This window comes from Onychostoma macrolepis, chromosome 22, assembly GCF_012432095.1.
Source record: "Onychostoma macrolepis isolate SWU-2019 chromosome 22, ASM1243209v1, whole genome shotgun sequence".
NCBI classification, from domain to species: Eukaryota; Metazoa; Chordata; class Actinopteri; order Cypriniformes; family Cyprinidae; genus Onychostoma; species Onychostoma macrolepis.
In genome coordinates, this window is record NC_081176.1 from 22,059,215 (window position 1) to 22,085,160 (window position 25,946).

General features: G+C 36.0%; 2 protein-coding genes across 3 annotated transcripts; one reads left to right on the forward strand and one right to left on the reverse strand.

The window, feature by feature from the left end:
* Positions 1-385: 385 nt before the first annotated feature.
* On the forward strand, positions 386-5,008 carry scamp4 (secretory carrier membrane protein 4). The gene is made up of 7 exons (XM_058760803.1): positions 386-543; positions 939-1,022; positions 1,393-1,521; positions 1,638-1,794; positions 1,871-1,972; positions 3,329-3,446; positions 3,532-5,008. The coding sequence occupies exons 2-7, from the start codon at positions 1,016-1,018 to the stop codon at positions 3,712-3,714; spliced, it is 696 nt and encodes a 231-aa protein (XP_058616786.1). The 5' UTR covers positions 386-543; positions 939-1,015; the 3' UTR covers positions 3,715-5,008.
* Positions 5,009-5,512: 504 nt separating this feature from the next.
* si:ch211-129c21.1 (uncharacterized protein LOC563087 homolog) lies at positions 5,513-24,401 on the reverse strand. 2 transcript variants are annotated; one of them, XM_058760799.1, is made up of 16 exons: positions 24,210-24,401; positions 20,757-20,853; positions 20,527-20,665; positions 15,921-16,066; positions 15,743-15,805; positions 15,540-15,638; positions 15,175-15,274; positions 14,580-14,690; positions 14,098-14,249; positions 13,848-14,020; positions 12,615-12,774; positions 11,097-11,319; positions 10,731-10,846; positions 8,202-8,365; positions 7,984-8,036; positions 5,513-7,119 (listed from the first exon to the last, which is right to left on the reverse strand). In XM_058760799.1, the coding sequence occupies exons 3-16, from the start codon at positions 20,636-20,638 to the stop codon at positions 6,401-6,403; spliced, it is 2,391 nt and encodes a 796-aa protein (XP_058616782.1). In that variant the 5' UTR covers positions 20,639-20,665; positions 20,757-20,853; positions 24,210-24,401; the 3' UTR covers positions 5,513-6,400. The 2 variants fall into 2 exon arrangements, with proteins under 2 accessions (XP_058616782.1, XP_058616781.1); XM_058760798.1 differs by having other exon boundaries at positions 20,527-20,853.
* Positions 24,402-25,946: the final 1,545 nt, after the last annotated feature.

Sequence of the window (25,946 nt, forward strand, 5' to 3'; positions counted from 1 at the left end):
AGTTATTCCGTGTAAAACTGCTGTGACTTGGTAATTTGGTTGAGAGGGTTTCTGTTGACCGAAAAGCACTTTTAAGAATTGAAAAGTGTTTTTTCCCCCTAAATAAACACTTTCCGTATTTTTTCAAGAGGGTTTTGAGAAGCTCGACACATTTCAAGGTTTATATTTTTAATAGGAAACGTACAAACGTCAGTAATTCAGCAAAAGTCCTTGAAAGATCCTTGAGATACACTTAAATCCAAAAGCACGAAACTGTTCGCAAGCTTCTGCCAAAAACAACAGAAAGGTGTCATATTCAAACAGTGCCGCAAGGCAAGGAAACTGGGAAATTATCTAGTCACAAGCACCGAGACCACACCTTCGATCATCTTGTAATGGGTCTTGTAGTCTTTAACAGTTACAACTTCCGTCCGCTACGTACAAAACAGGCCACTTTAGAACTACAATTCCCATAATGCACCAGAACGCTAGTCCGCCACGGGATTACCAGGATTCAATGCGGACTGCAGACGCATCCTCATCAAACTATTTAGCGGTGCACAGGTATCGTACGATTAAGAATATAAACCTGAGGTTTTATTGTATTATTAAAGCGGTCGTTTTTCTCTTTAGCACATGAAATAGTATTTCTGATTTGCGTTATGTTGTATAGTTTGGCCATTGCTTTTCGTGGTTTGCAGTTGGCCTGTACTGTGTTTTCAAATGTCACTAATACTGTGAAATATCGTTAATATAGGATTGTTATAAACAACAACACATATAAAATACAAAATAAGCATTTATGTTATTTTATGATCTTATGGCTTGCAGTGTTCAACAGTTATGTATAATTTTGCTCAATGTGATGACAACTGATGTGATCACAAGGCTGATTATTATTTTTTAAATCTATTTTTAAGAATGTTTGCCTGTTTTTACGATATTTGCATTTCTTTTAGCACTGAAAACTTCAATTCTTCGGTCCAGAGAGGAAAAAAGTTCACTAGCACAAGAAACATAAACATTAAAATTGAGAATGACAGGTAAGTCAGGTTTGGTTGGCATATACAAATTTTGAATGTCAACTGTCTTCATTTGCTTTTTAACGGAAGACTGTTTACGCCATGGAATTGAAAAAATAAATAAACACACATGTATTCCAATTCTGACTTTTTCCCTCTGAATTCTGAATTTACATCTCGCAATCTTTTTTCTGTTTCTGCCACAAAATAAAAACTTTTAATTGTGACTTTTTTCTTGCAATTGCGAATTATCTCACAATTTTTCTTTTTAGAATTGCAAGTTTGAATTGTGAGATTTTTTTTATTCTGTGTTGGAAACAATATTCCATACTTCTTGGAGTCCTGTTATTGCTTTGGTTAAAAATGAATAATTTCCATTTTTGCCTGACAGATCGAGCAAACAACTTCCCCCCTCTGCCGAAGTTTATTCGCATAAAGCCATGTTTTTACCAGAACGTGGATGAGGAAATTCCGCAACCCTACCAGCAGCTTGTGCGTCGTGTTTACAATCTTTGGATGTGTGAGTAAAGAAATGTAGCGAAACCTTTACTGTGAATAGTTCGATTTCAGATTTTCCGAAATTGAGATTCCGAAGTTTGACTGAAGCATCTAATGACTGACGTTTCTGTTTTTCAGTGTACTGTCTCACACTATGTGTCAATGTGGTGGCCTGCATAGCTTGGTGGGCCGGTGGGGGTGGAGCGGTCAACTTTGGGTTTGCGCTCCTCTGGCTGCTGGTTTTCAGCCCATGTAGCTACACCTGCTGGTTCAGGCCACTCTATAAAGCATTTCGGTAAGGAGCCCATTTTGGGAAAGGACAAATGATGCTGAGGTTTTCACTTCGATTTAACTGGTTTTGTCTTTTTTAGGGCTGATAGTTCCTTCAACTTCATGGCATTCTTCTTCATTTTCTTTCTGCAATGTGTTCTTGTCTTCATCCAGAGTCTTGGAATATCAGGTTGGGGTGCTTGGTGAGTAACATTTAAATGTTAGGATATTCAGGATTTGAAGGGATAGTTCACCCAAAAATAAAAATTCTGTCAGTTATTACTCGCCCTCATGTCGTTCCAAACCCGTACGACCTTCGTTCATCTTCAGAACACAAATTAAGATATTTTTGATGAAATCTGAGAGCTTTCTGACCCTCCATAGACTGCAACGTAACTGAAATGTTCCTAAACCCCGAAACGTAGCAAGATCATCGATAAAATAGTCCATGTGACATCAGTGGTTTAGCCATAATTTTACGAAGCTACGAGAATAGTATAGAGAGTTTGGTGTGATAAAATATTGTCACACACCATTTGGTCTATGAACTTGAATGCTACCTTAAATTATGTGGTTTGTTGAGGATTTTACTTTTATGAGCATTGGTGGAGTGACATCTGATTGGTCACCCCAGGTGCCACTCCAAAATTTCATTCGCTACTGGCAGTTTGATGATTGACTATTGACAATTTCATTACACCTCTTGAGAAAGAAGTATTTATCTTGTCATGCAGCACATGGCATGTTGTTAATCTACATTAACGTTGAAAGTTAAGAAAATATTAACTATTAATATTAAAATTCTGTCTTTACAGTTGCCGGTAGCCATTGACTTCCATTGTATGAAAAAAATATACTATGGAAGTCAATGGCTACTGTCAACCATTTGTTTATCAACATTCTTCAGAATATCTTCTTTTGTGCTCAACAGAAGAAAGAAATTCATACAGGCTTGGAACAAGATAGATTAGATTGCCCTTATTCTTTCAATTTGTGCTGTTTTTACAGTAAAACTTATCAACGCCCATTTTTTTCATTTTTGAGGTGAACTTTTTGTCTTTATTTTTTTTTTTCTATTTTAAAAAATCTGTTCTTTTGAACTTTCTATTCATCAAAATATCCTGAAAACATGTATAACAGTTTCCAGAAAAAAAACAGAAAAGAAATGTTTCTTGAGCAGCTAATCAGCATATCAGAATGATTTCTGAAGGATCATGTAACACTGACGACTGGAGTAATGATGCTGAAAATTCAGCTTTACATCACTGGAATAAATTTATTTTAAAGACATATTCAAATAGAAAACAGTTACTTTAAATTGCAAAAATAATACTATTTTTTTTCTGTACTTTTGATCAAATAAATGCAGCTTTGGTGAGCGAAAAATACATTAATTTCAGAAACATAAAAAAAAAACCTTACTGACTTTTTTCTTATTTCTTTCTGATAGCTATTTGTAATAATAAACTTGTTGACTGAGCTTAATTCATTCAGTCTTTGAGTGGGAATATCAGTTACTTCCATTGATGTTAACTCGCCATGTTTTTCTCTTTTTGCAGTGGTTGGATTGCCACAGTGATGTTTTTCGGCACAAATGTAGTCTCGGCTATATTCATGCTCATCTGTACTCTGCTCTTTACCATAGATACAGTTCTAATGGTGTTCATTCTTATCAAGGTATGATTTGCATGTACACACACAACCCTTAATAAGTAAACCCTTAAACTAAAATGAAAGTGACATCAATTTTGTCCCCTAAAAGGTTCATCGTCTGTATCGCGGAGCAGGAGGCAGTCTTCAGAGGGCGCAGGAAGAATGGAGCACAGGCGTGTGGAAAAGCGCCCCTGTGAGAGATGCCGGATTCAACGCCATCTCTGAAACTGGCCCCAGTCTGCCCCAGTATCCAGCCGCAGTGCCCAATTACCCAGAGAGCGGCCCCTGGTGATACCTTTTCTGAACTACAGATGGAGCCAGAGCACTACTGCTTGTCTTAATATTAAAGGGGCAGTTTGCAGTGGGACGTTACTCAATATTTTTGCCATCATGGACTTGTGAATAGTTCCGTTGCTATTGTACAATGTTTTTCTTAATATAGCAAAAAGTTCTAATGTTAAATCACTCCTTAAAAAATGTGTATAAACCTAATTAGTTATTTTTTTTTAGTTAAAAATAATAGATCTTTTGAACACTTTAATGTGAATGACGATCGAAAATGTGTCAAACCACTTTTCTGGGTGCAAATTCTGACAAAACACCAATAACCAAGCCAAATAAGCAAACTGCTCCTTTAAAAACTCTCTCAACACATACTACTCTCAAACTGACAGCAAAATGGTGGACCATTAGTATAAAAATAGCAAAAATGGACACTTTACGTTAATGAATTCATCTCAGTTCATCTGAGCCTTGACATGTCTTAGCATTCCATTGAATTGTTCGAGAAAGAAATCAGAATAGTTGCATATCAAATTACTGACTTGTGTAGAATACAAATGCATATATATCACTGTATTGCATACAATCACATTACCGTTTTAGGGAAAGTGATTTTTAAAAGAGAAAAAAGCATGTCGGAATTTTTTTTTTTTTAAATCATGGCAGCTTTTCTATTTACCTCGAGAAATTCGGTCTCACATTTCCACATAAGTGCTTCTGCAATTCATTTCAAATTTTGGTAAATTATTCCCTCACTTTTAAGACTCACAAGCATGTCTTTGTAAATAGTATGATTTGCATACAACACACCCTTTTTATATTGCAACAAAGCATTGCAGATTTTCTAAGATCTATGACTGAGAATGTTTCTTGCAAACACATCTTGTGCCTGCTCTCTTTTCTGTTTGAAGCTTTCCACATCTTCGAAATGAAGTCCGCCTTAATTCTTCATGCAAATTAAGCATGTGTGAACCAATAGCTTTCGATTTTCCCTCAAGTGCTACAACTCTATTGGTGGATGTGGCTACATCCTGTGCTACTTTTAATACTGGCTTCTAAATATGTATTACCTAAAATTTATTCCTGGTTTCATTTCAGTAATCATTGTGCTTCGTATTGGAGCATTGTGTTTCCAAATGCGGTTGGCAAAAACGTGTGACTTGATCTTTATTACTTTACGTTTAAGATCTCCCTCCACCGAGCCAAAGGAGGCTGATTTTGAAACGTTCCATGACTGGCCACGTGTAGCCAAAGTATTTAACAATCCTGTCTCTAAAATGTGACTAGAATGACTCCTTTTTTTTTTTTTCAATAAAAACATTCCTTTTCAGACTGACGTTGCTTTTATTGTAGTCTCTCCCTGCTTCTGAATATGCATACTTCCCTAATACATAGTAGGCAAAATTAGGAGCATGTCTGAAATCATAGGATTAAAGGGATAGTTCAACCAAAAATGAAAATTTCCCCTATGATTTACTCACCCTCAAGCCATCCTAGGTGTATATGATTTTCTTCTTTCAGACAAATACAATCAGAGTTACATTAAAAAATGTCCTGGCTCTTCCAAGCTTTATAAATGGGAGTGAATGGGGGCAGAGATTTTGAAGTCCAAAAATGTGCATCCATCCATCAAAAAACACAGCTCCACATGGCTCTGGGAGGTTAATAAAGGCCTTCTAAAGTAAATCGATGTGTTTGTGTAAGAAAAATATCCATATTTAAAACTTCCGCTAACTGTCGTCCACACATTCACGAGAGAGTGGTGTTCCAGCGGATGACGAAGGACGTAGATGAAAGTGGAAGTGCAGAGAAAAGAGCAAAACAAAACACCGGTTATGAATTAGAAGTACAAAATGAGGATTTGTAAAGAAATATGTCGGAGGATTTCGATATAAGTCAAGAGGAGACTGGTTTTCTTTTGCTGTAAACAAAACTTGGTTCTCACGAGACTAGCATATGCTCACCGGAGCTCAAGCTACACCTACGTCATCTGCTGGAATGCCACACTCTCACGAATGCGCATGCAACAGTAAGCGGAAGCTAGACAAATGCATCGATTTACTTTAGAAGGCCTTTATTTAACCCCCCAGAGCCATGTGGGGCACTTTTTATGATGGATGGATGCACTTTTTTGGGCTTCAAAATCTCGGCACCCATTCACTGCCATTATAGAGCTTGGAAAATCATGGGGTAATTTTCATTTTTGGGTGAACTATCCCTTTAATTGAGGTGAAAAAGAGAGAGAACAGACATAATTGTTAAGAAATGTGTACTTCAGTACCACACCGGGTCACGGCACCAAAAATTATGATCTGCAAGGCCAAGGTACTGAGAGAGTGAATGTTGTTAAAGCACTTCCCTATTAAATTTAATAGCTACTCGAACAGTATTTTTGTTTTTGGACGCAGCTTTTAATTGGCAAGATGTTTACCTTAATTCTTTCTTAATAGGGCAGCAACTGTCTTTTCAAATGTACCTAAAGTTTCTAACAAAGCTATGTTAGCTGAACATTCAAAGTTTGTCTTTTGCTTTGCTTTTCAAGTTAAAAATGTATGCATTTCTTTGAATTTCAATTAGTTTTACTTACTTGCACTGCATTTTAAACAGCAATTATGTGAAAAAATTCATTTTCTTTTATTATTTATAAAAATAAATAAGTATAAAAATTATACAAAATTATGTAAAAAAAAAAAAACTTAAATCTCCGACTCGTCTGTAATGTACTTAAAAACATGCATGTCCGTTGGTGTATCCCCAATGGTGGTATTCCTGTGGAAGCTTGTGGCTTCTAGACCACTGTTTGTCGTGACACACAACCTGACCATTTGCTGTTTACTGTCTATAGCATCATTTCCTGTGTGCATGTATTCCCTTTCTGGAAGATTCCTGGGGCTTTTGATTAGTTGCCTCCCACAGCACATAAATGGAGAGATGTGGCCCATGTACAGGTTCCAGATCAGCAGACATACCATCATAACTGACAGCACGGCCAACGCCACTTGCATTGCTATCCATTTACTCTCACTGCTCTCAGTTCTTGAATACCATGGAGGCTCTTTGGATTTATGCAAACTTGATGATGTCGTGTGGCTTTCAGGAAGGATTCCCAGTGTGGTCTTGATCTTATCTGTCACAACTACTGATGATTGTTCACACAAGTCATAAATGGCCAGCGTTTGGGTGTAGTCTCTCCCTTTCGCCCGCTCGACTGACGTGCAGGTGTAGTGTCCAGCGTCAGCGACAGAGGCGTTGTAGATAAGGATGCCATCATTATAAATAGTATACTTCCTGTTTGAGTAGGGAAGTGGCTTTCCAGCAAAGTTCCAATTGACCTGGGCCAAGTTAGAGTCTGGATGACACAGCAACTTTATGTTGTTTCCCAGCACTAGGCTGCGAATCTTTGGTTCCATGGGAGCTGATGAAGAGAAAAACTATGTTAAATAAAACCCTGATTTTAAAAGTGAAGCCATTCAAGATTAGTTTTTTCTTCATCAGAACAGATTTAGAGAAATTTAGCATTTACATCACTTGCTTACCAATGGATGCTCTTGCAGTGAATGGGTGCCGTCAGAATGAGAGACTGAACAGCTGATAAAAACATCACAGTAATCCACATGTAATCCACACAACTCCAGTCTATCAATTACTGTTTTGTGAAGCAAAAAGCTGCGTGTTTGTAATACATAAATCCATCAAGACGTTTTAACTTCAAACTGTTGTTTGCAGCTAAAATACGAATCCCCCATCTATAGTATTTCTTTCTACAGTGAAAAAGTCACATAGGCTGAATCAGGAGAGAAATCTGCACAGATCAAGCTCTGTTTACAAGCAAAAACAATTCTAAACAAATATGTGGGTGGATTTTGACATTAGAAGACAACAGATGGACTTTTTCACTGCAGGAAGTGTCATTATGGATTGAGGCCACGTATTTTGGCCAGAAGCAATGGTTTTAAATTTAGAAACTTGTTAATGTTTGATTTGTTTCTTACAAACATGCAGCTTTTCACTTCACAAGACATTAATTGATGGACTGGAGTTTTGTGGATTATTGTGATGTTTTTATCAGCTGTTTGGACTCTTATTCTGACGGCACCCATTCACTGCAGAGGATCCACTGGTGAGCAAGTGATGTAATGCTAAATTTCTCCAAATCTGTTCTGATGAAGAAACAAATTCTTGGATGACCTGAGGGTAGGTACAATTTCAGCAAATCTTCATTTTTGAACGAACTATTCCTTTAATATTGAATCAGAAAAAAAAAAAAGATGATAAATACCTGTTGTTGGGCATCGAGTGGCATCCCCTTCCTTTAGACTTTGTATCAGATTGCTGAAATGCAAATAGTTTGATGTTAACTGTCAGTATATGTTATTTATACACACTTATATATAGTCCAGTAGATTTTAGGTATTCAAAACCGTGGTTAAATCAATAAACACATTTTTTGGCAATTTTTCCTTGATATGGGATTGTACTTGTGTGTGAGTGCTTTACATTTTTCCATCCTCAGGTGATGTGGGTACTCTAGAGCACCGTTGATCTGGGATGTCCCAGGCACAGTAAGGGTCTCTGGCAAGCACACAGTCCAGACAGGAAGAATAACGACTGCAGTTGCTGACGGGCATCTGGACAACCCCAGATGCAGAGCCTGCATACAACTAGACAAAACAAACCACTCATGCTGATTCATGCATTGTTTCATGATAAACGTGCAACAAAAAAATATATATTCCTCCACTTCGTCTTTCTAACAATTGGCAATTACAATTGTTACAAAAATAATCAAGTTATTACATGAAAATGACTCATTACTTAATTAATCTTTTGTCATTTTGTTTAAGCTTTTATTCAACACAAAACAAAACATGTGACCATGTAGTTTAACAAGTCATTAACAACTGATCGCTTCTTTTTAGTGAATCATAAACACAGCACATTCAGTGTAGCCCAATTTCTGAAATGTATGATTCATAAGAGCCAGTTCTTTTAATTTATAGTTCAAAATTACTAAATTTGAATCAGTGACCTTTATAATATACAGTATTAGAAGAGAGAAAAATTCCTTTTATATGTAAAAAATGGACATTATTACTGAATAATACCCAAATGAATCAGAATCAAATCAAAAGGCTGTGAATCTGAATAGAATCAAATCAGAAAATATATACAGCACTATCAAAGAATCATTCATATACAAGGAATATGGACATTATATGTGAATAATCCCAAATTTATCTGAATCAAATCGAGAGCCTGTGAATCTGCAAATAATCTCAATATAAATCTGCAAATAATATATATACATATACAGTATCTCACAGAAGTGAGTACACCCCTCACATTTTTGTAAATATTTTACTGAAGAAATGACACTTTGCTACAATGTAAAGTAGTGAGTGTACAGCTTGTATAACAGTGTAAATTTGCTGTCCCCTCAAAATAACTCAACACACAGCAATTAATGTCTAAACCGCTGGCCACAAAAGTGAGTACACCCCTAAGTGAAAATGTCAATATTTTGTATGGCCACCATTATTTTCCAGCACTGCCTTAACCCTCTTGGGCATCAAGAGGGTTAAGGCACCAGAGTTCACCAGAGCTTCACAGGTTGCCTCTGGAGCTGGTGTTAGAGACCCTGCGCTCCTCCACCTTCCGTTTGAGGATGCCCCACAGATGCTCAATAGGGTTTAGGTCTGGAGACACGCTTAGCCAGTCCATCACCTTTACCCTCAGCTTCTTTAGCAAGGCAGTGGTCTTCTTGGAGGTGTGTTTGGGGCCGTTATCATGTAGGAATACTGCCCTGCGGCCCAGTCTCCGAAGGGAGGGGATCATGCTCTGCTTCAGTATGTCACAGTACAGGTTCCCTCAATGAACTGTATCTCCCCAGTGCCGCACTCATGCAGCCCCAGACCATGACACTCCCACCACCATGCTTGACTGTAGGTAAGACACACTTATCTTTGTACTCCTCACCTAGTTGATGCCACACACGCTTGACACCATCTGAACCAAATAAGTTTATCTTGGTCTCATCAGACCACAAGACATGGTTCCAGTAATCCATGTCCTTAGTCTGCTTGTCTTCAGCAAACTGTTTGCGGGCTTTCTTGTGCATCATCTTTAGAAGAGGCTTCCTTCTTGGGCGACAGCCATGCAGACCAATTTGATGCAGTGTGCGGCGTATGGTCTGAGCACTGACAGGCTGACCCCCCACCCCTTCAACCTCTGCAGCAATGCTGGCAGCACTCATACGTCTATTTCCCAAACACAACCTCTGGATATGACGCCAAGCACGTGCACTCAACTTCTTTGGTCGATCATGGCGTGGCCTGTTCTGAGTGGAACCTGTCCTGTTAAACCGCTGTATGGTCTTGGCCACCGTGCTGCAGCTCAGTTTCAGGGTCTTGGCAATCTTCTCATAGCCTACGCCATCTTTATGTAGAGCAAACAATTCTTTTTTTCAGATCCTCAGAGAGTTCTTTGCCATGAGGTACCATGTTGAACTTCCAGTGACCAGTATGAGAGAGTGAGAGCGATAACACCAAATTTAACACACCTGCTCCCCATTCACACCTGAGACCTTGTAACACTAACCAGTCACATGACACCAGGGAGAGAAAATGGCTTATTGGGCCCAATTTGGACATTTTCACTTAGGGGTGTACTCACTTTTGTGGCCAGCGGTTTAGACATTAATGGCTATGTATTGAGTTATTTTGAGGGGACAGAAAATTTACACTGTTATACAAGCTGTACACTCACTACTTTACATTGTAGCAAAGTGTAATTTCTTCAGTGTTGTCACATGAAAAGATATAATAAAATATTTACAAAATGTGAGGGGTGTACTCACTTCTGTGAGATACTGTATATATGGACATTATTACTGAATAATACTATAATATAAGCAAAATTTATTTTACAACTAAAAATATACCAAAATTAATCAGAATTAAATCATGCGAATCTGAAAATAATCGAATCAGCAAATCTCCATCTATACCCATTCCCAGTTTTGTGTACCTGATTCTGGTGAAGTCTTAGGACGTCAATTGGCTCAGCATTCTGAAACAGTTTTACTTCCTCAATAATGTGCATTTCTCCATCATAGTTCACTGCTTTCTGAACATAACCATTTTCTGATGGAAAACAGAAAACAATTGACTTGCATTACAAAAACATCTTTCTATTTCCAGCTTTTCAACATTATTTAACGTAAAAACAATAAATTCAATAGGTTGTAATTTAAACAGCTCAGTCCAAAGTACAATTAACATTCCTGTGAATGATTGTTTACACACACACACACACACACACACACACACACACACACACCCTCTAACCGACAGTAAAGAGCTGCTCTGCCCTAGAGGCGAATGGGAATCTTACCTGTGCCGACAAACATCACAGGATAGGACTCTCCGTCCGATGCAGTTACATGGTCTACGACGAGGTGGGTCAACAGCGGGCCTCTCTTGAGCAGTAGGGGCTTGCCTGTGATTGGTCGGACGGCGTCATCCATGAGGGGGCGGTCTCGGATGAACTGTAGATTTTTATCAGGGAGGTCCAGTGACCGCATTATTCCTGAACTCCTCGCTGCATTGTTGACACACTGTGAAGATGAGTGTCAGCAGATCAAAATAAGATTAGGGCTGTCAGTAGATTACAATTTTTTATTTAATTAATTACATGATGCGGTGATTAATTAATTGCAAAGTAAATCTGGCTGTGAAAATACCCACAAAAGATTATTTAAAGCTATTATTGTGTTAAATGAGAAAGTATCAAGTAAACATTACAAACAGCAGCTTTATAAAGAACTATTTTATTTGATTCAACAAGTTAGGCTACAAGGGCCTAACATAAACTATGAGTTTATTTTAAACATAAAAGAAGATAATTTGAGAAACATCTCAGTATTTTTTGTTCATGCAATGAAAGTCACTGGTAACCAAAACAACTTTGTTACCAACAGTCTTCAAAATACCTTCTTTCACGTTGAGCAAAAGTCAGTCAGTCATTCAGGTTTGAGGGGGAGTAAATGACCAAAAACTTTTTTTGAACTATTCCTTCCTTCCTTCCTTCCTTCCTTAAATAAATAAATAAATGAAATGACCCTCTAAAGAAGAAACTAAATCTGCCATCAGGTGGCGTTAAATGTCTCTATGAGTCATTCATTCATTCGATTCGTTCAAACAGCTGATTCATTCAGGACTTCAGTAAACAGCTCTATCTATGAATGGGTCTTTGAATCATTGGTTCACACGATTCATTCAAAACGTGGATTCATTCAGAAACTAAACACCGCAGTGTTGCTCACAGATGCACAACAGTTCTGCTGTGGCTTTATAGGTAATATTTTCGTTGGCAAAATTGAGCAAAAACACACAATATTGTGTTTAAAATATAACGCAATACTATCTTCCTCTTTACTGAACTGTTGTATAAAATCACATTTGCACTCGTGGTATTCGGACATATACAGCACTCTGTGATAATGCTTATCATGTGATATAAATATGAAACAAAAACTCATACAGGGACATTTTTTGCCCCAATATCTTGAATTTTAGGACATAACTTGCATGTATAGAGTTGTTGCCCTGCATCATATTTGTCAACAGTCAACTGTATGAAATATAAGATGACGTACAGGTCTGCGTTAACTGCGATAAAATATTTTAAATCGCGTTATTTTTTCATAACTATTTAATTAAGTTAACACATTAAACTGACAGCCCTAATATATTTATTTATTTTGTACCATCATATTACAATAAAATATTCCATGAAACATTTTTTTGGATTCTGTCAGTATTTTTTGATGTTCACCACAGTATAATTTAACAAATAAAAAATTGCATGCATCCCCTATGAGATTATGTAAGACCACTAATGACCACTCACAGCTCCTGGTCGAGGGACAGGAAGCTCTCCGTTGTACGTAACCCACTTCACATCAGACATTTCCACAGTCACCTCTGTCTTAAATTTGCCACGTGAGAACACCTCGCTGATATCAGTCACATCGTATGCACATACTGCCGAAGACCGATCTGTTGAGCTCCTGCATACACAAATAGATCATGATCTTTTATAGGCTACAAATACAATATCAAAACTGTGACTAAACTGGAGGAAAGAGCCAGACTATCCTTTAATTATCAGTCTTATCATTAAACAGATCTATATGACATGTGACTCATATCCTCTAGTTAGTCAGAGCTGCAGTGCATCATAAACTGCAGCTATTTTACAGCGAGTTACACGGATTTGTACTGAAGTGCGGATGAGATGCACTCCAAGGTTCATATATTCTTCATATGTGGTTTGAAATCGGATTAAAAACTTTTCTATAAATATGTTGCAGTTTCAATGGTCAGAAGAAAATTCAAATGGATCTACCCCTATTGTAAGAATCATACAATTTACATTAACTGTCCAAATCAGTGTTATTCAAGCATAACTGAAATACTATTATAGTTTTTTAAATTTTTTTATTAGTTTTTACATTATTTCTAATAGTTTTTTGTATTTTGCATTTTAATTTAAATTTTTGTTAAATGTTTTAATAATGTTGTGTGATTTTGTCGGTTTATTAGTTATTGTTTAAGTATGTCTAAATAGCTTTTATTAATTTTTATTTCAGTTTTAGTCAAATTACACGAGTTAAACTATATACAAATTAGAAATTTTGCTTTGTCGTCTAGCTGAAATAAAATACGTTTTTTAATATTTTAATTAATATTCATAATAATTTTATTTCAAGTAACACAAATGTTTTTGTTTGTTTGTTTTATAATAACCCTGGACCATATTCATTCATTTTAAGTCATTTCTAAGGTGTGGTCACATTTACATTTGTTCTGTGAATTTTCAGTCATTTCAATAGGAAACATGCAACGGTGAAAGATTTCCCGTGCAGATTTCACAACGGGTTCAAGTTGGTCATACAGACTTCACAGCACTAACCAACAAAAAGCTGCTTGGTTTGAAATTTCGTCAAATTTTCCTTAATGTGACTGCACCTGTACTCTACATAGTGAACTATGTGGCAATCACTTTATTGTAAATAGTGAATAACTGAACAATTGAGCAAATTCAGATACAGAATATGCGGGAAAAAAAGACAAAACTTACGACTGAGAGGTGAAAATTGCATAAAAGACACTTTTCCTCCATTTTTTGTGACGGACATGAAAGACGTCCTGTATGATGTAGGGCAGGCTGGGTTCAGGGACAGAGCAGTCCAGACGAGCCTTCAAGAAAGAGCTCCATTTCTTCTGGAGGGTCCTTTGACCACCCATGTCACCCTGCAGAATAGGGAAAGAAATGTCTTTATAAGATCAGGGCTAAATATACCAAGGTAAAGAGATCGGTGAAGTATTACCTTGCAGACTCTGGCAACACGCGACACCACAAGCTTGTTGTAGAAGTCGTACTCCACGGCGTTCTCACTGAAGAACATGTAGACCTTGTCATCGTCACCCTCAGGACTGTCCTCGCTTTCTGGGACCACATCCATGTAGACGAAGTTTGGCTCTTGAGTGGATAGAAAAAATTAGATTTTCACTTTGTTCAAAGCAGTGTTGATATAACTAAACTATTGGTAATGGTAACTAAAATTTCTTATGTTAATGCCATCGTTTTGAACAATAATTACCTTTTTTGACAATTGTTTTTTACTAAAAAGTTCAAAACAATTTTTTAACTTAAATGTTAATCAAATTCTAGAATTGATATGACATGTTCTGTTATTAAAACTAAATATAAAATAGGATATTCACACAAGCCCTTTCATTATTTTACTAATAGAAGCCTGTAATTAGTCTTTGTTTTCTAGATGACGTTTTGATGTAACATCTGACATACCATTGAGCCAAGAGCTCTTAAACACTGTCCGCAGTGTAATGGGAGAGGTGCGGAGAATGACCGGCTCTGAACCCAGAAAGTTTAAGGACGTGGCAGAATACAGGTCTTGATCTGTGACAAAAATAAATAAATAAATACATAAATAAAAATTGTATGCGTGTGTGTGTGTGTATATGTGTATATATATGTGCTGTCAAACGATTAATCGTGATTAATCGCATCCAAAATAAAAAACATTTGTTTACATAATGTGTGTACTGTGTATATTTATTATGTATATATAAATACACACACATACAGTATATATTTTGAAAATGTATATATTTATATTCATATAATTTATATTATATATTATAAATATATTTAATATAAAAACATAACATTTCTCTTAAATATATAGATGCATGTGTGTGTATTCATATATACATAAAAACTTTTATTTTGGATGCGATTAATCATTTGACAACACTATTATATATATATATATTATTTTTAAATGTTTTAGTTATTTTTTAGTTTTAGTTCCCCAACCCCCCCCCCCACCCCACAATCCATTTACACTATCCGAAACAATCTGCAAGACAGACATACATACCAACCATGACGGAAGAGGATCTCTGGAATGGATCGAAAGGACATTTCCCCCTCCCGTCTTCCTGCTTTCCCTCTAGTTTCAGCTGCCCGTCACCATATGTCTGTTCAAACACATTGAAAACAAGGTGTTTTTTATTCTTGTTTTTTAACTGCATGACACTAGCACCTGATGAATCACATGCAATCTAATCTCACACATACCAGGAAGAAGATGATAGATTACGAGATACAAACAGTGAATACAATGACAATGTAAAAGCCATGTTTTTAAATTCTGGAAACAATTATTTAATTTTGTTGTCTTTATAATTTAATATTTCTTTATGATACAAATATTAATTAATATTATCTGGTCATGGCACTTACTATGTAATCGCAGGTGGGGCTAAAGGCATTTGTCCCGCACATGTACATCACGCTGTCGTTTATTTGATGCAGCATCCGCACATAGTTTCGACAGTCGATCTGAAAAGATAATAAATCAGATGCATCAAATTCTTTGCCATTTTTCAGAGTATTTGAAAGTGTGTGTCAGTGAACGTGTGGCCGTTACAGAGATATTTACTCACGTCAGGATGTCTTCCTTTAGAGGTGCATTCCTTTTGTTTCTCCTCTGAAACTTTCCAGAGCACCTGATGGGTGGAGAAAAATCAATACAGACTATACGGACGTGCCGTTTTGAAACAGGGTCAAAGAATTGTGTTATATTGTTGCCAAGAAACAAAGGAAAGGAAACCAAACCGGCACCTTAGACTTGGCAACGCTGATATCGTTTATGTCAAGGGCGTAGACAGCCTCTCTCGCCCCCAACACCAGCAAACCCAGATCCTCCCTAATCAGCACTGTGGAGTAATTCCAAACACCTTCCTCTTTAAACGTGATCACATGGTTATCTAAGGACAAAAACATACATGCACGTTGAATAACAATGCCTTATCTATTTGTCATTTAAGTATCACAACCAAGAATTACATTGAAATTGAACAATTGAAATTGTTCATTTGCTTTCAGGGTGGAGATAGAGTTAAACTTAAAAAAAGGCAATGAAAGGAGGTGCTTCATACGGAGCCCTTTAAAGGACATTGTGGTGGGAAAAATTTGTTCAGAGTGGAAAAAAATTCAGGGTGGGAGGAAAAAATATTTTTCAAATGTTTTGCGTTCTCTCGCAAAGATATTTCTGTTCCCTCACAAAATTTTTGCGTTCTCTCGCAAAACCTTTTGAGTTAGGACAAATTCTTCTTGTTTACTTTACAGCTTGCAGTGGATACAGCTCGTATGTTCACAATGGAGCGGTTCATAAGAGTTTTATTTTGAACTTGGACTCAAATAAATTAAGTCAGTGCTTAGTTCAAAGCACGGTTTTGGGACATAATAAAACTTTAATGTGGCTTAATGTTTTAAAACAGTGACTTGGAGGACCAAATTCAATAATAATAAAAGCTGATAAAATTATTAGGCTAATATTAATAACCTTATTAATAATATTACTAAGCAGAATAGCCCAGAATATGAACGCAACGCCCTGCACGCAGCCTAAGCTTTTTCTCCCCCATAAAACGCTTAAGGTAGGCTATAATGAAAACGGTGATTTAAAAATACCAAATCCGTTGCATTCATATTCTGGGCTATTCTCCTTTATTAATAGTAATATTATTAATAAGGTTATTAATATAAGCCTAACAATTTTATTAGTATATACAGTGAGGAAAATAAGTATTTGAACACCCTGCTATTTTGCAAGTTCTCCCACTTAGAAATCATGGAGGGGTCTGAAATTGTCATCGTAGGTGCATGTCCACTGTGAGAGACAAAATCTAAAAAAAAAAATCCAGAAATCACAATGTATGATTTTTTAACTATTTATTTGTATGATACAGCTGCAAATAAGTATTTGAACACCTGAGAAAATCAATGTTAATATTTGGTACAGTAGCCTTTGTTTGCAATTACAGAGGTCAAACGTTTCCTGTAGTTTTTCACCAGGTTTGCACACACTGCAGGAGGGATTTTGGCCCACTCCTCCACACAGATCTTCTCTAGATCAGTCAGGTTTCTGGCCTGTCGCTGAGAAACACGGAGTTTGAGCTCCTCCAAAGATTCTCTATTGGGTTTAGGTCTGGAGACTGGCTAGGCCACGCCAGAACCTTGATATGCTTCTTACAGAGCCACTCCTTGGTTATCCTGGCTGTGTGCTTGGTCATTGTCATGTTGGAAGACCCAGCCTCGACCCATCTTCAATGCTCTAACTGAGGGAAGGAGGTCGTTCCCCAAAATCTCGCAATACATGGCCCCGGTCATCCTCTCCTTAATACAGTGCAGTCGCCCTGTCCCATGTGCAGAAAAACACCCCAAAGCATGATGCTACCACCCCATGCTTCACAGTAGGGATGGTGTTCTTGGGATGGTACTCATCATTCTTCTTCCTCCAAACACGTTTAGTGGAATTATGACCAAAAGTTCTATTTTGGTCTCATCTGACCACATGACTTTCTCCCATGACTCCTCTGGATCATCCAAATGGTCATTGGCAAACTTAAGTCGGACCTGGACATGTGCTGGTTTAAGCAGGGGAACCTTCCGTGCCATGCATGATTTCAAACCATGACGTCTTAGTGTATTACCAACAGTAACCTTGGAAACGGTGGTCCCAGCTCTTTTCAGGTCATTGACCAGCTCCTCCCGTGTAGTTCTGGGCTGATTTCTCACCTTTCTTAGGATCATTGAGACCCCACGAGGTGAGATCTTGCATGGAGCCCCAGTCCGAGGGAGATTGACAGTCATGTTTAGCTTCTTCTATTTTCTAATGATTGCTTCAACAGTGGACCTTTTTCACCAAGCTGCTTGGCAATTTCCCGTAGCCCTTTCCAGCCTTGTGGAGGTGTACAATTTTGTCTCTAGTGTCTTTGGACAGCTCTTTGGTCTTGGCCATGTTAGTAGTTGGATTCTTACTGATTGTATGGGGTGGACAGGTGTCTTTATGCAGCTAACGACCTCAAACAGGTGCATCTAATTTAGGATAATAAATGGAGTGGAGGTGCACATTTTAAAGGCAGACTAACAGGTCTTTGAGGGTCAGAATTCTAGCTGATAGACAGGTGTTCAAATACTTATTTGCAGCTGTATCATACAAATAAATAGTTAAAAATCATACATTGTGATTTCTGGATTTTTTTTAGATTATGTCTCTCACAGTGGACATGCACCTACGATGACAATTTCAGACCCCTCCATGATTTCTAAGTGGGAGAACTTGCAAAATAGCAGGGTGTTCAAATACTTATTTTCCTCACTGTATTATTATCGAATTTGGTCCTGATGTCACTGTTTTAATACATTAAGCCACATTAAAGTGTTTTAGAATGTCCCAAAACCGTGCCTTGAACTAACCTGACTGTATTTCTTTATACTTGAGTCAAAGTTCAAAATAAAAACTTTATGAACCGCTCCATTGTGAACATACGAGCTGCATGAACCTTTCATTATAGCCTACCTTAAGCATTTTCTATGGGGAAGAAAAGGCTTAACGTGCAGGGCGTTGCGTTCATATTCTGCTTTATTAATAGTAATATTATTAATAAGGTTATTAATGTTAGCCTAATCATTTTTATCAGGATTTATTATTATCGAATTTAGTCCTCCAATGTCACTGTTTTAAAACATTAAGCCACATTAAGCGTTTTAGAATGTCCCAAAACCGTGCTTCGAACTAAGCACTGACTGTATTACTTTGAGTCCAAGTTCAAAATAAAACTCTATGAACCGCTCCATTGTGAACATTCGAGCTGTATCCACTGCAAGCTGTAAAGTAAACAAAAAGAGTTTGTCCGAATTCAAATGGTTTTGCGAGGGAACGCAAATATCTTTGCGAGAGAACGTAAAAGTTTTGCGAGGAAACGCAAATTTTATCGAGGGAACGCAAAAGTTTTGCGAGAGAACGCAAAACATTTGAAAATTATTTTTTTCTCCCACCCTGAATTTTTTCCACTCACCCCGAATTTTTCCCACCACAATGTCCTTTAAAGGGCTCCGTAGCTTTATCACTTCAGGAGGTCAATGTAAATATTAAATATATTAGTAAACAATATGCGAGTAATTTTATTTCCATTCTTTTTTATAGGGATTGAAATTTTTGTTTGATCATATATTCTTACATTAAGACTGAACTGGATGAATGCACTCAACACTACAATTTGTGTAAAAATGTAAGAAAACTGAATTACGTTTTTAAATGGTCTTCTTATCATGGTGTAGAAAGTGACCAAAAGATGGCATTTTCTGGTTGTCCAAATGTTAAGGACTTTTATATTTTTGGTACAAGGGGAAAATCATTTGGTAACAGGGTTGCAAATTGCACACAATATTCCAGACATGTTTAAATATTATTAGTTTATACAACAATTAATTAAATATAATTTTGATAGATTATGCCAAAATTGTGATTTACATTATCATATTATTATTATTTTAACTGTGAGAAACAGTCAAAAAGTTCAAGACCTCAGAGGGTTCGTGTCAAAGCCACCCTAATTAGAGGATGTACAGACATCTTGTGTTGAAAAGTAGCTATTTTCATGTTAAGCAACTTTAGATAATAGTATATATAACATATAAAATGGAAAAATATACGATCTGTAATATATTTAAACAAATGCTAATACTTAGCTAATAGTTGTACATAGTTATATCCAAACGAAGATGAATCTGACCTTCATATTAAAAGTTGCAAGTAACAAGGTTGCAAATTAAGCTAATACGGTACTAGTTTGGTACCACATATTCTTAGTAAACAAGCAGCTATATAAAAACTACATTTTCTATAAAGCAAAATATTTGTTAGATCATTCATTCTTACAATAATGTAGGTAACAGGGTTGAAGACTGAACTAGATGCTAATATTTAGCTCACAGTTATAATCTCATCGAAGATTAATCTTACCTTCATTTTGAAACTGTAAAAAGTGATAAGTTGACTTAACTTAAAACAAAATTGAGGAAACCCGTTGCCTTAAAATTATTAAGTACATAATTTTTTTTTTAAAGTTAGGCGAACTTGATAATTCACTTAACTTATTTTAATTATCACTTACTTAAAAATTTCAAGTCAATGGGTTTCCTCAATTTTTTTAAGTTAAGTCAACTTATCACTTTTTACAATGTAACAGGGTTGCAAATTAAACTAATACTTAGAAGGTACTAGTTTGGCACCAAATATTCTTGATAAACTAGCAGTTATATAAAAACTACACATTTCCCATGAAGCAAAGTATTTGCTTGACCATTCATTCTTACAATAACAGTAGGTAAGAGGGTTGAAGACTAGATCCTTTATAAGCTCAATGAAAATTAACCTTACCTTCATACTGAATGGTTTTTCGTGGGATACTTTTCAGACTGCTCCATCCATTGTAGGCACACACCAGGAAGATGCCATGCAGGACAATGAAGAGCAACAGAGGAGAATACATGACTCAAAACAAAAAACAAAATTGATACTTCAGGGAAAAAAAAAAAAAAAAAATCAGCTTTTAAATCATGTTTTCCATAGTTGACTGTATTATGTAGGCGTCCGTATCCAACATATACGTTTATCTCTTGAGTTTTTTCGTGGCTGGAGGTGGTAGTCCATGATGCAGGATGCTGAAGTGCTGGAAATTAAACTCATCTGCCATCCTGTCTACATCTGTAGAACAAAACAGCATTAAACTAAGATCTATTTCAAAAGACACACATTCATTTGATCCTACTTCCCAAACATGAAGATTCACCTAAAGGCCTGTTCCTGCATGAACTGCACTGAACCGTAGACTTGGAATGGAGCGTAACAATAGAAACCTAAACCCCCTACTTAAACTCATCCCTCAGTAAACACCTCGACTCAAAGCTGCTTTACCTACACAGTCTTCGCAATACTGTATTTAACATGAGGAATTCAACAGTGACTCATTGTTGTTGCACCAAAGCAGCACGCTGACAGATCACAGCAATTTGTGCGTTGAAAACAAGAAACACGGGTCATGTTCACACTCAGTTTGGGCTGGATGTGTGCAAGGACTTAAATAAGGAGGCAGGCTGAGACATGTGCGGATTGGGGTGCGAGGATACCTGAAATTGTTGATGCCTGAGGGAGAAAACGCGCAGCTTAGACACCGCTGTGTGTTTGCGTGAGGCGGTGTGTGATCATTCCTAAGCTTTTGACGTTTGAAATGTTTACATTCAAAGGAGACGCTCTTGACTGCACATTCGGTTGAGCAACATCCAAAAGTTCAAGATCAAAACATAATAACCTAAAACTGTGAAACAGAAGAAAATAGCATGTGAAATAGATGTCTGGCATGATTTTCTGAGGAACATGTGAGTGCAGCAAAATAAGTGAGCATGATTTTATTCTACTTTGCCTAATCAAAACAGTTATACTGATAAGACAAGTACAGGCCGACAGAATGATTCAAATTAATTATTAATTTCACTGCAGACAGGTTTGCTGTTACTCATGTTTTCAAAGAGTGTGTTCATCAGTCGAATCATTGCTGAGTAAGAACTTATCAGACGAGCCTCTCCCACATGTTCACATTCTCACGGGGCTGGGAGACTTGAACCGTTTTAAACAGATCCAAGATGTGCATACTTGCCAACAGTGTGCAGCATTAACTGTATTTGATAATAAATGATAATAAAGATTAGTGCTGTCAAAGATTAATGGCGATTAATCACATCCAAAATACAAGTTTTTGTTTACATAATATATCTGTGTGTACTGTGTATATTTATTATGTATATATAAATAAACACACACATACAGTATACATTTTGAAAATATGACATACATTTACATATATATATATATATATATATATATATATATATATATATATATATATATATATATATATAAATATATTTAATATAGAAACAACATTTTCTGAAATATATACATGCATATGTATTTATGTATACATAATACAGTACACACACACATATATTTTGTAAACAAAAACTATTTTTGATGCGAATAATCTCCATGAATCATTTGACAGCACCAGTAAAATATTAGTGTTACTAAAAAATTAAAAATAATAATAAAAAGTACAATGTATTAATAATATTTAAAAATAACGTTTTCAAATTATAAATTAAGGCACTTTATTCCATTGTTTTATTTTATCAAAAGATTCATTAACAATGCAATTTGTACATACTGTACCTTAAATAATGTCATCCAACATATATATTTATGTTTATATTTATACACTAGCACTGTAAAAAAATAAATTAAATTTTTTTTAAAAATTAAGGTGCTTTTTATTTATTTGAACAATCGGTACTTAATTATTGCTTCCTAACATATATAACAGTCTGTAGCATTAACTATAAACTAATAATAATACTAAGGTTTTGAAATAATAAATAACTTAAATGCAGCTCTTCTAACATAAAAAAAAAAAAAGAATTAAAAAAAGATAAAATATTTGTAATATTTTGGGGGAATACAGTAAAAACAGTCAGGGTGACACAGTTGTCCTGATATGATAATGAAGCAAAAAAACAAAAAAAAAGCCTCATTAAAGTAATGCAGTTCTTAAAAAGTAAACCCAAAGCAGTTTGACATATTTCATTATTATTATTACTATTATAAAATGTTTTAAATATCTGAAATTTTATTTATTACTTATTATTATTATTTTGGCAAAAGTCATGTGATACAAACAACATGTGCAAATAAAAAAACTAAAAACATGAAACAGGAAGTGATATCAATGACAGCTCATCTACAGACCCTCATGACACGTCGTGTGCATTACAGAAGTTAAGGCTATAAAATCACTTTAATATCTGTTATGTCATACTGTCACTTTGCACAACTTGTAATTCCAGCTTCACGCATAAATATAGGCCTTTTTAATTGACCTTTAAGATAATGTTTCTGAGTATTCAAGTGGATCAGGTTGAACTAACACCAAGTGATTCATTAACCTAAAGCTTTCCAATGACACTCCATGTGTCACTTATATTGCGAAACACTTTTATGTTGGAAAAACACACCCAGTCCATGGGGTTAGGCGTTTGTTCATTCAATTCACTGAAACAAAATACGCTTTATTATTGTGAATGCTGGAGGTGGCGTGCATCAGTTAAAGCTTAAAGCTCTTTGTAGAACAACAACAAAAATGCAATTGTAGCACTACTATAGCAAATATTTTGCAAACCACGACAGTAAAAAAATTGTATTCAGCCTAAAAGTGCAGGAGGTAAGTGAGTAAGTGCACCACATGAAGACAGACGGGTGTGAAACAACAGCATTCCCTTCCAGCGTTCAGGCAAGTCTGAGCAAGACTTGAGGAGCTGTTGAGTTTATCTCAATGTTTTAAGTATGATATGCAACACATTACAGTGGCCCACAAAAATATTGGGAATCATGCTTAAAATGTGTATACATCAACAAAATATCACACAAATGTTTTTCTAAATCACTTTCCGGAGTTATTTTTGCAATTACATTTACTCAACTGCTGCAATTTTTAGTAGATATATTAAGTCAATGCATCTCACAAGTGTCCTATTAAATTAACCAAAGTTGAATTTCATCACATTAACTGAACAGCATCAACGACAAAGTGAATACTTTTCGTCCTCATTCTGAACAATACATATATTGTTTTATTATTTAAAATGCCTCAAACTTGTGCTATTGTTATTCAAAAATGTATGCAATTTGGTTTGATACTTTGCATAAAAATAAACATTTAGGTATTTTTAAGTGTACAAATACTTTTGGAGCCATTTAAAAAGTGGAAATATTATAGTATACATCTATTTAGCATCTGTCGTTTCTTCTTTCATTCATTTTGCTCTTGATCAATACATTTAGTCTGAGTAAAGTGAAAGCATAATCCACAATTGGATTCACAATAAACCCTGAACACACACTCTAATATACCTTTACAGAAACACTAGCGCCTAATTAAGTATTTGTTCTACAAAATTAGACTAAACAAATATTAGCTACTACAACTCGCACAAAAACATAAATCAACTCACCAGAGATGTCAGAAATGCACTTGAATGGCTGAATAAATGTCTCTCGTATATTCAGACAACATGTGGCATCGACAGTAAAGTACGGTCTTAACCAACCCACACCTGAGCCATTCCGTGTAACATCAACTTCCGGTGAGTCACCTGTCTGCTGAGCCTTCATGCTTGTGAAATATCAGGTAGTATAGAAGATGACTTGTACTTACACTATTCTATTTTATACGTTCGATTTTATTTTTGTATTTACTTGTGTCTTAGAATGGAAGACGTTTAATGTAGCCTAAATGTAAAATTATAAATAATAATAATAATAATAATAAATATAAATGTAATTTATTTTAGAGTATAATGGAATTAATACATTACAGCCAATCAGGTTGTAAAAGGGCGTATGGACGAGTTCTCTCTGCGAACGCACTGCAGCTAAATATGTAACTAGCCTACACAATCAAAATATTACCGATTAAACGATTTTAACATTGTTCAAAATATAGGCTCAGTGACTGTTACAGTCTTTGTCATACAATACACTTAACGCGTAGTTCACAGTTTGAACGTTTTTGTTTCCTTTATAAGTTATTTTCAAAATCTGAGGTATTTTTGCCTTCATTAGGCTGTTGAATGATATAGGCCTACGCAGGGGCGGATCTATCTAGAAAAAGCTGTGCCACCCCAGAATTATCACAGAATAAAATATAAATGTAAGCAGTGTTTCATGTGCTACTTTTCAGCTGCGGCAATGACGGCGCACGATGATTGCACGCGCACGCAGCGCGCCCAGTGCAGTCGGCTTCATTAACAAATGACTCTTATGAACCGGTTCTTTTTGAGTCAAAAATACAAAGCGCAGCCCATTCACTAACGAATTGTTTTTACATTTGTTCGTGAATCAGATACTGCTTCTCGGTTTATTCAGAAGTCCTCTGAGAAATCTAATCCCGTCCGGATATGTCTGAGATTCATCCCGTAATTGTTTGGTGAACCGATTCTCCGACCGCTCGCGCCACTTTCATCATTTCTGCCATATCGGACGAAACAATAACATGAGCCGATCACGAAAACTAATAGCAGAGTTAGGTAAGAATCTTGTATTGCAGTTTTCTCTGTTGTTAATTTAATGTAAGTGATTTTAGTTGGCTCATTTTCCCAAACCATTAATTCAGTTCTCAAAACAAAGACACATTTCTCAAAAAGTTTAACAATGAGATTAGGCAGCAAAACTGATGACACCAATCAGAATCTCTGCATCTAACAGCGGAGAGAGGAGAGAGCTGACCGAATAATATACATGGGTTTTATACTTACACATGCAGTATAATTACAGTACAGTATCAGTACATGATGGAAATTTCACTCTTCTATATGTACAGTAAACCGTAGCACATGTTGTACACCTTCAGATGTGTGACTGTCAAATTTTATCTGTAACCATCTTTTGTGTGTACTGCATGTTTGCAGAACTGAGAAATGACTGCCTTGAGATATAGTCTTGTGTCAGGAGACCAAGAAACTGCTATAGTACTGTACACTGTAATGAAATTTGACCAAATGTGCAGAGGATGCTGAATTTACTTTTTTTAAATTTTATTTTGTACTGTACTGTATTGTGGTGCATACCAAGTTCATATACGATTCTTTGGTATTTGAACTTTTCTAGTGTTTTTCATCTACTGCAAGATTACTTTCCAGTAGTAAAATGAAAATTATCTGTTCCGAAAAGTTCATTGCTGAATTATTATT

Coding starts and splice junctions, on each gene's coding strand:
- scamp4 (XM_058760803.1), top strand. Junction 1,522..1,637: donor TGTTTACAATCTTTGGATGT/GTGAGTAAAGAA, acceptor TCTGTTTTTCAG/TGTACTGTCTCACACTATGT. Junction 1,795..1,870: donor CCACTCTATAAAGCATTTCG/GTAAGGAGCCCA, acceptor TGTCTTTTTTAG/GGCTGATAGTTCCTTCAACT.
- si:ch211-129c21.1 (XM_058760799.1), bottom strand. CDS start 20,638: ATGTATTCTCCTCTGTTGCTCTTCATTGTCCTGCATGGCATCTTCCTG. Junction 14,021..14,097: donor GTGTTGCCAGAGTCTGCAAG/GTAATACTTCAC, acceptor CCTATTCTGCAG/GGTGACATGGGTGGTCAAAG. Junction 10,847..11,096: donor TGTGATGTTTGTCGGCACAG/GTAAGATTCCCA, acceptor GTTTTCCATCAG/AAAATGGTTATGTTCAGAAA.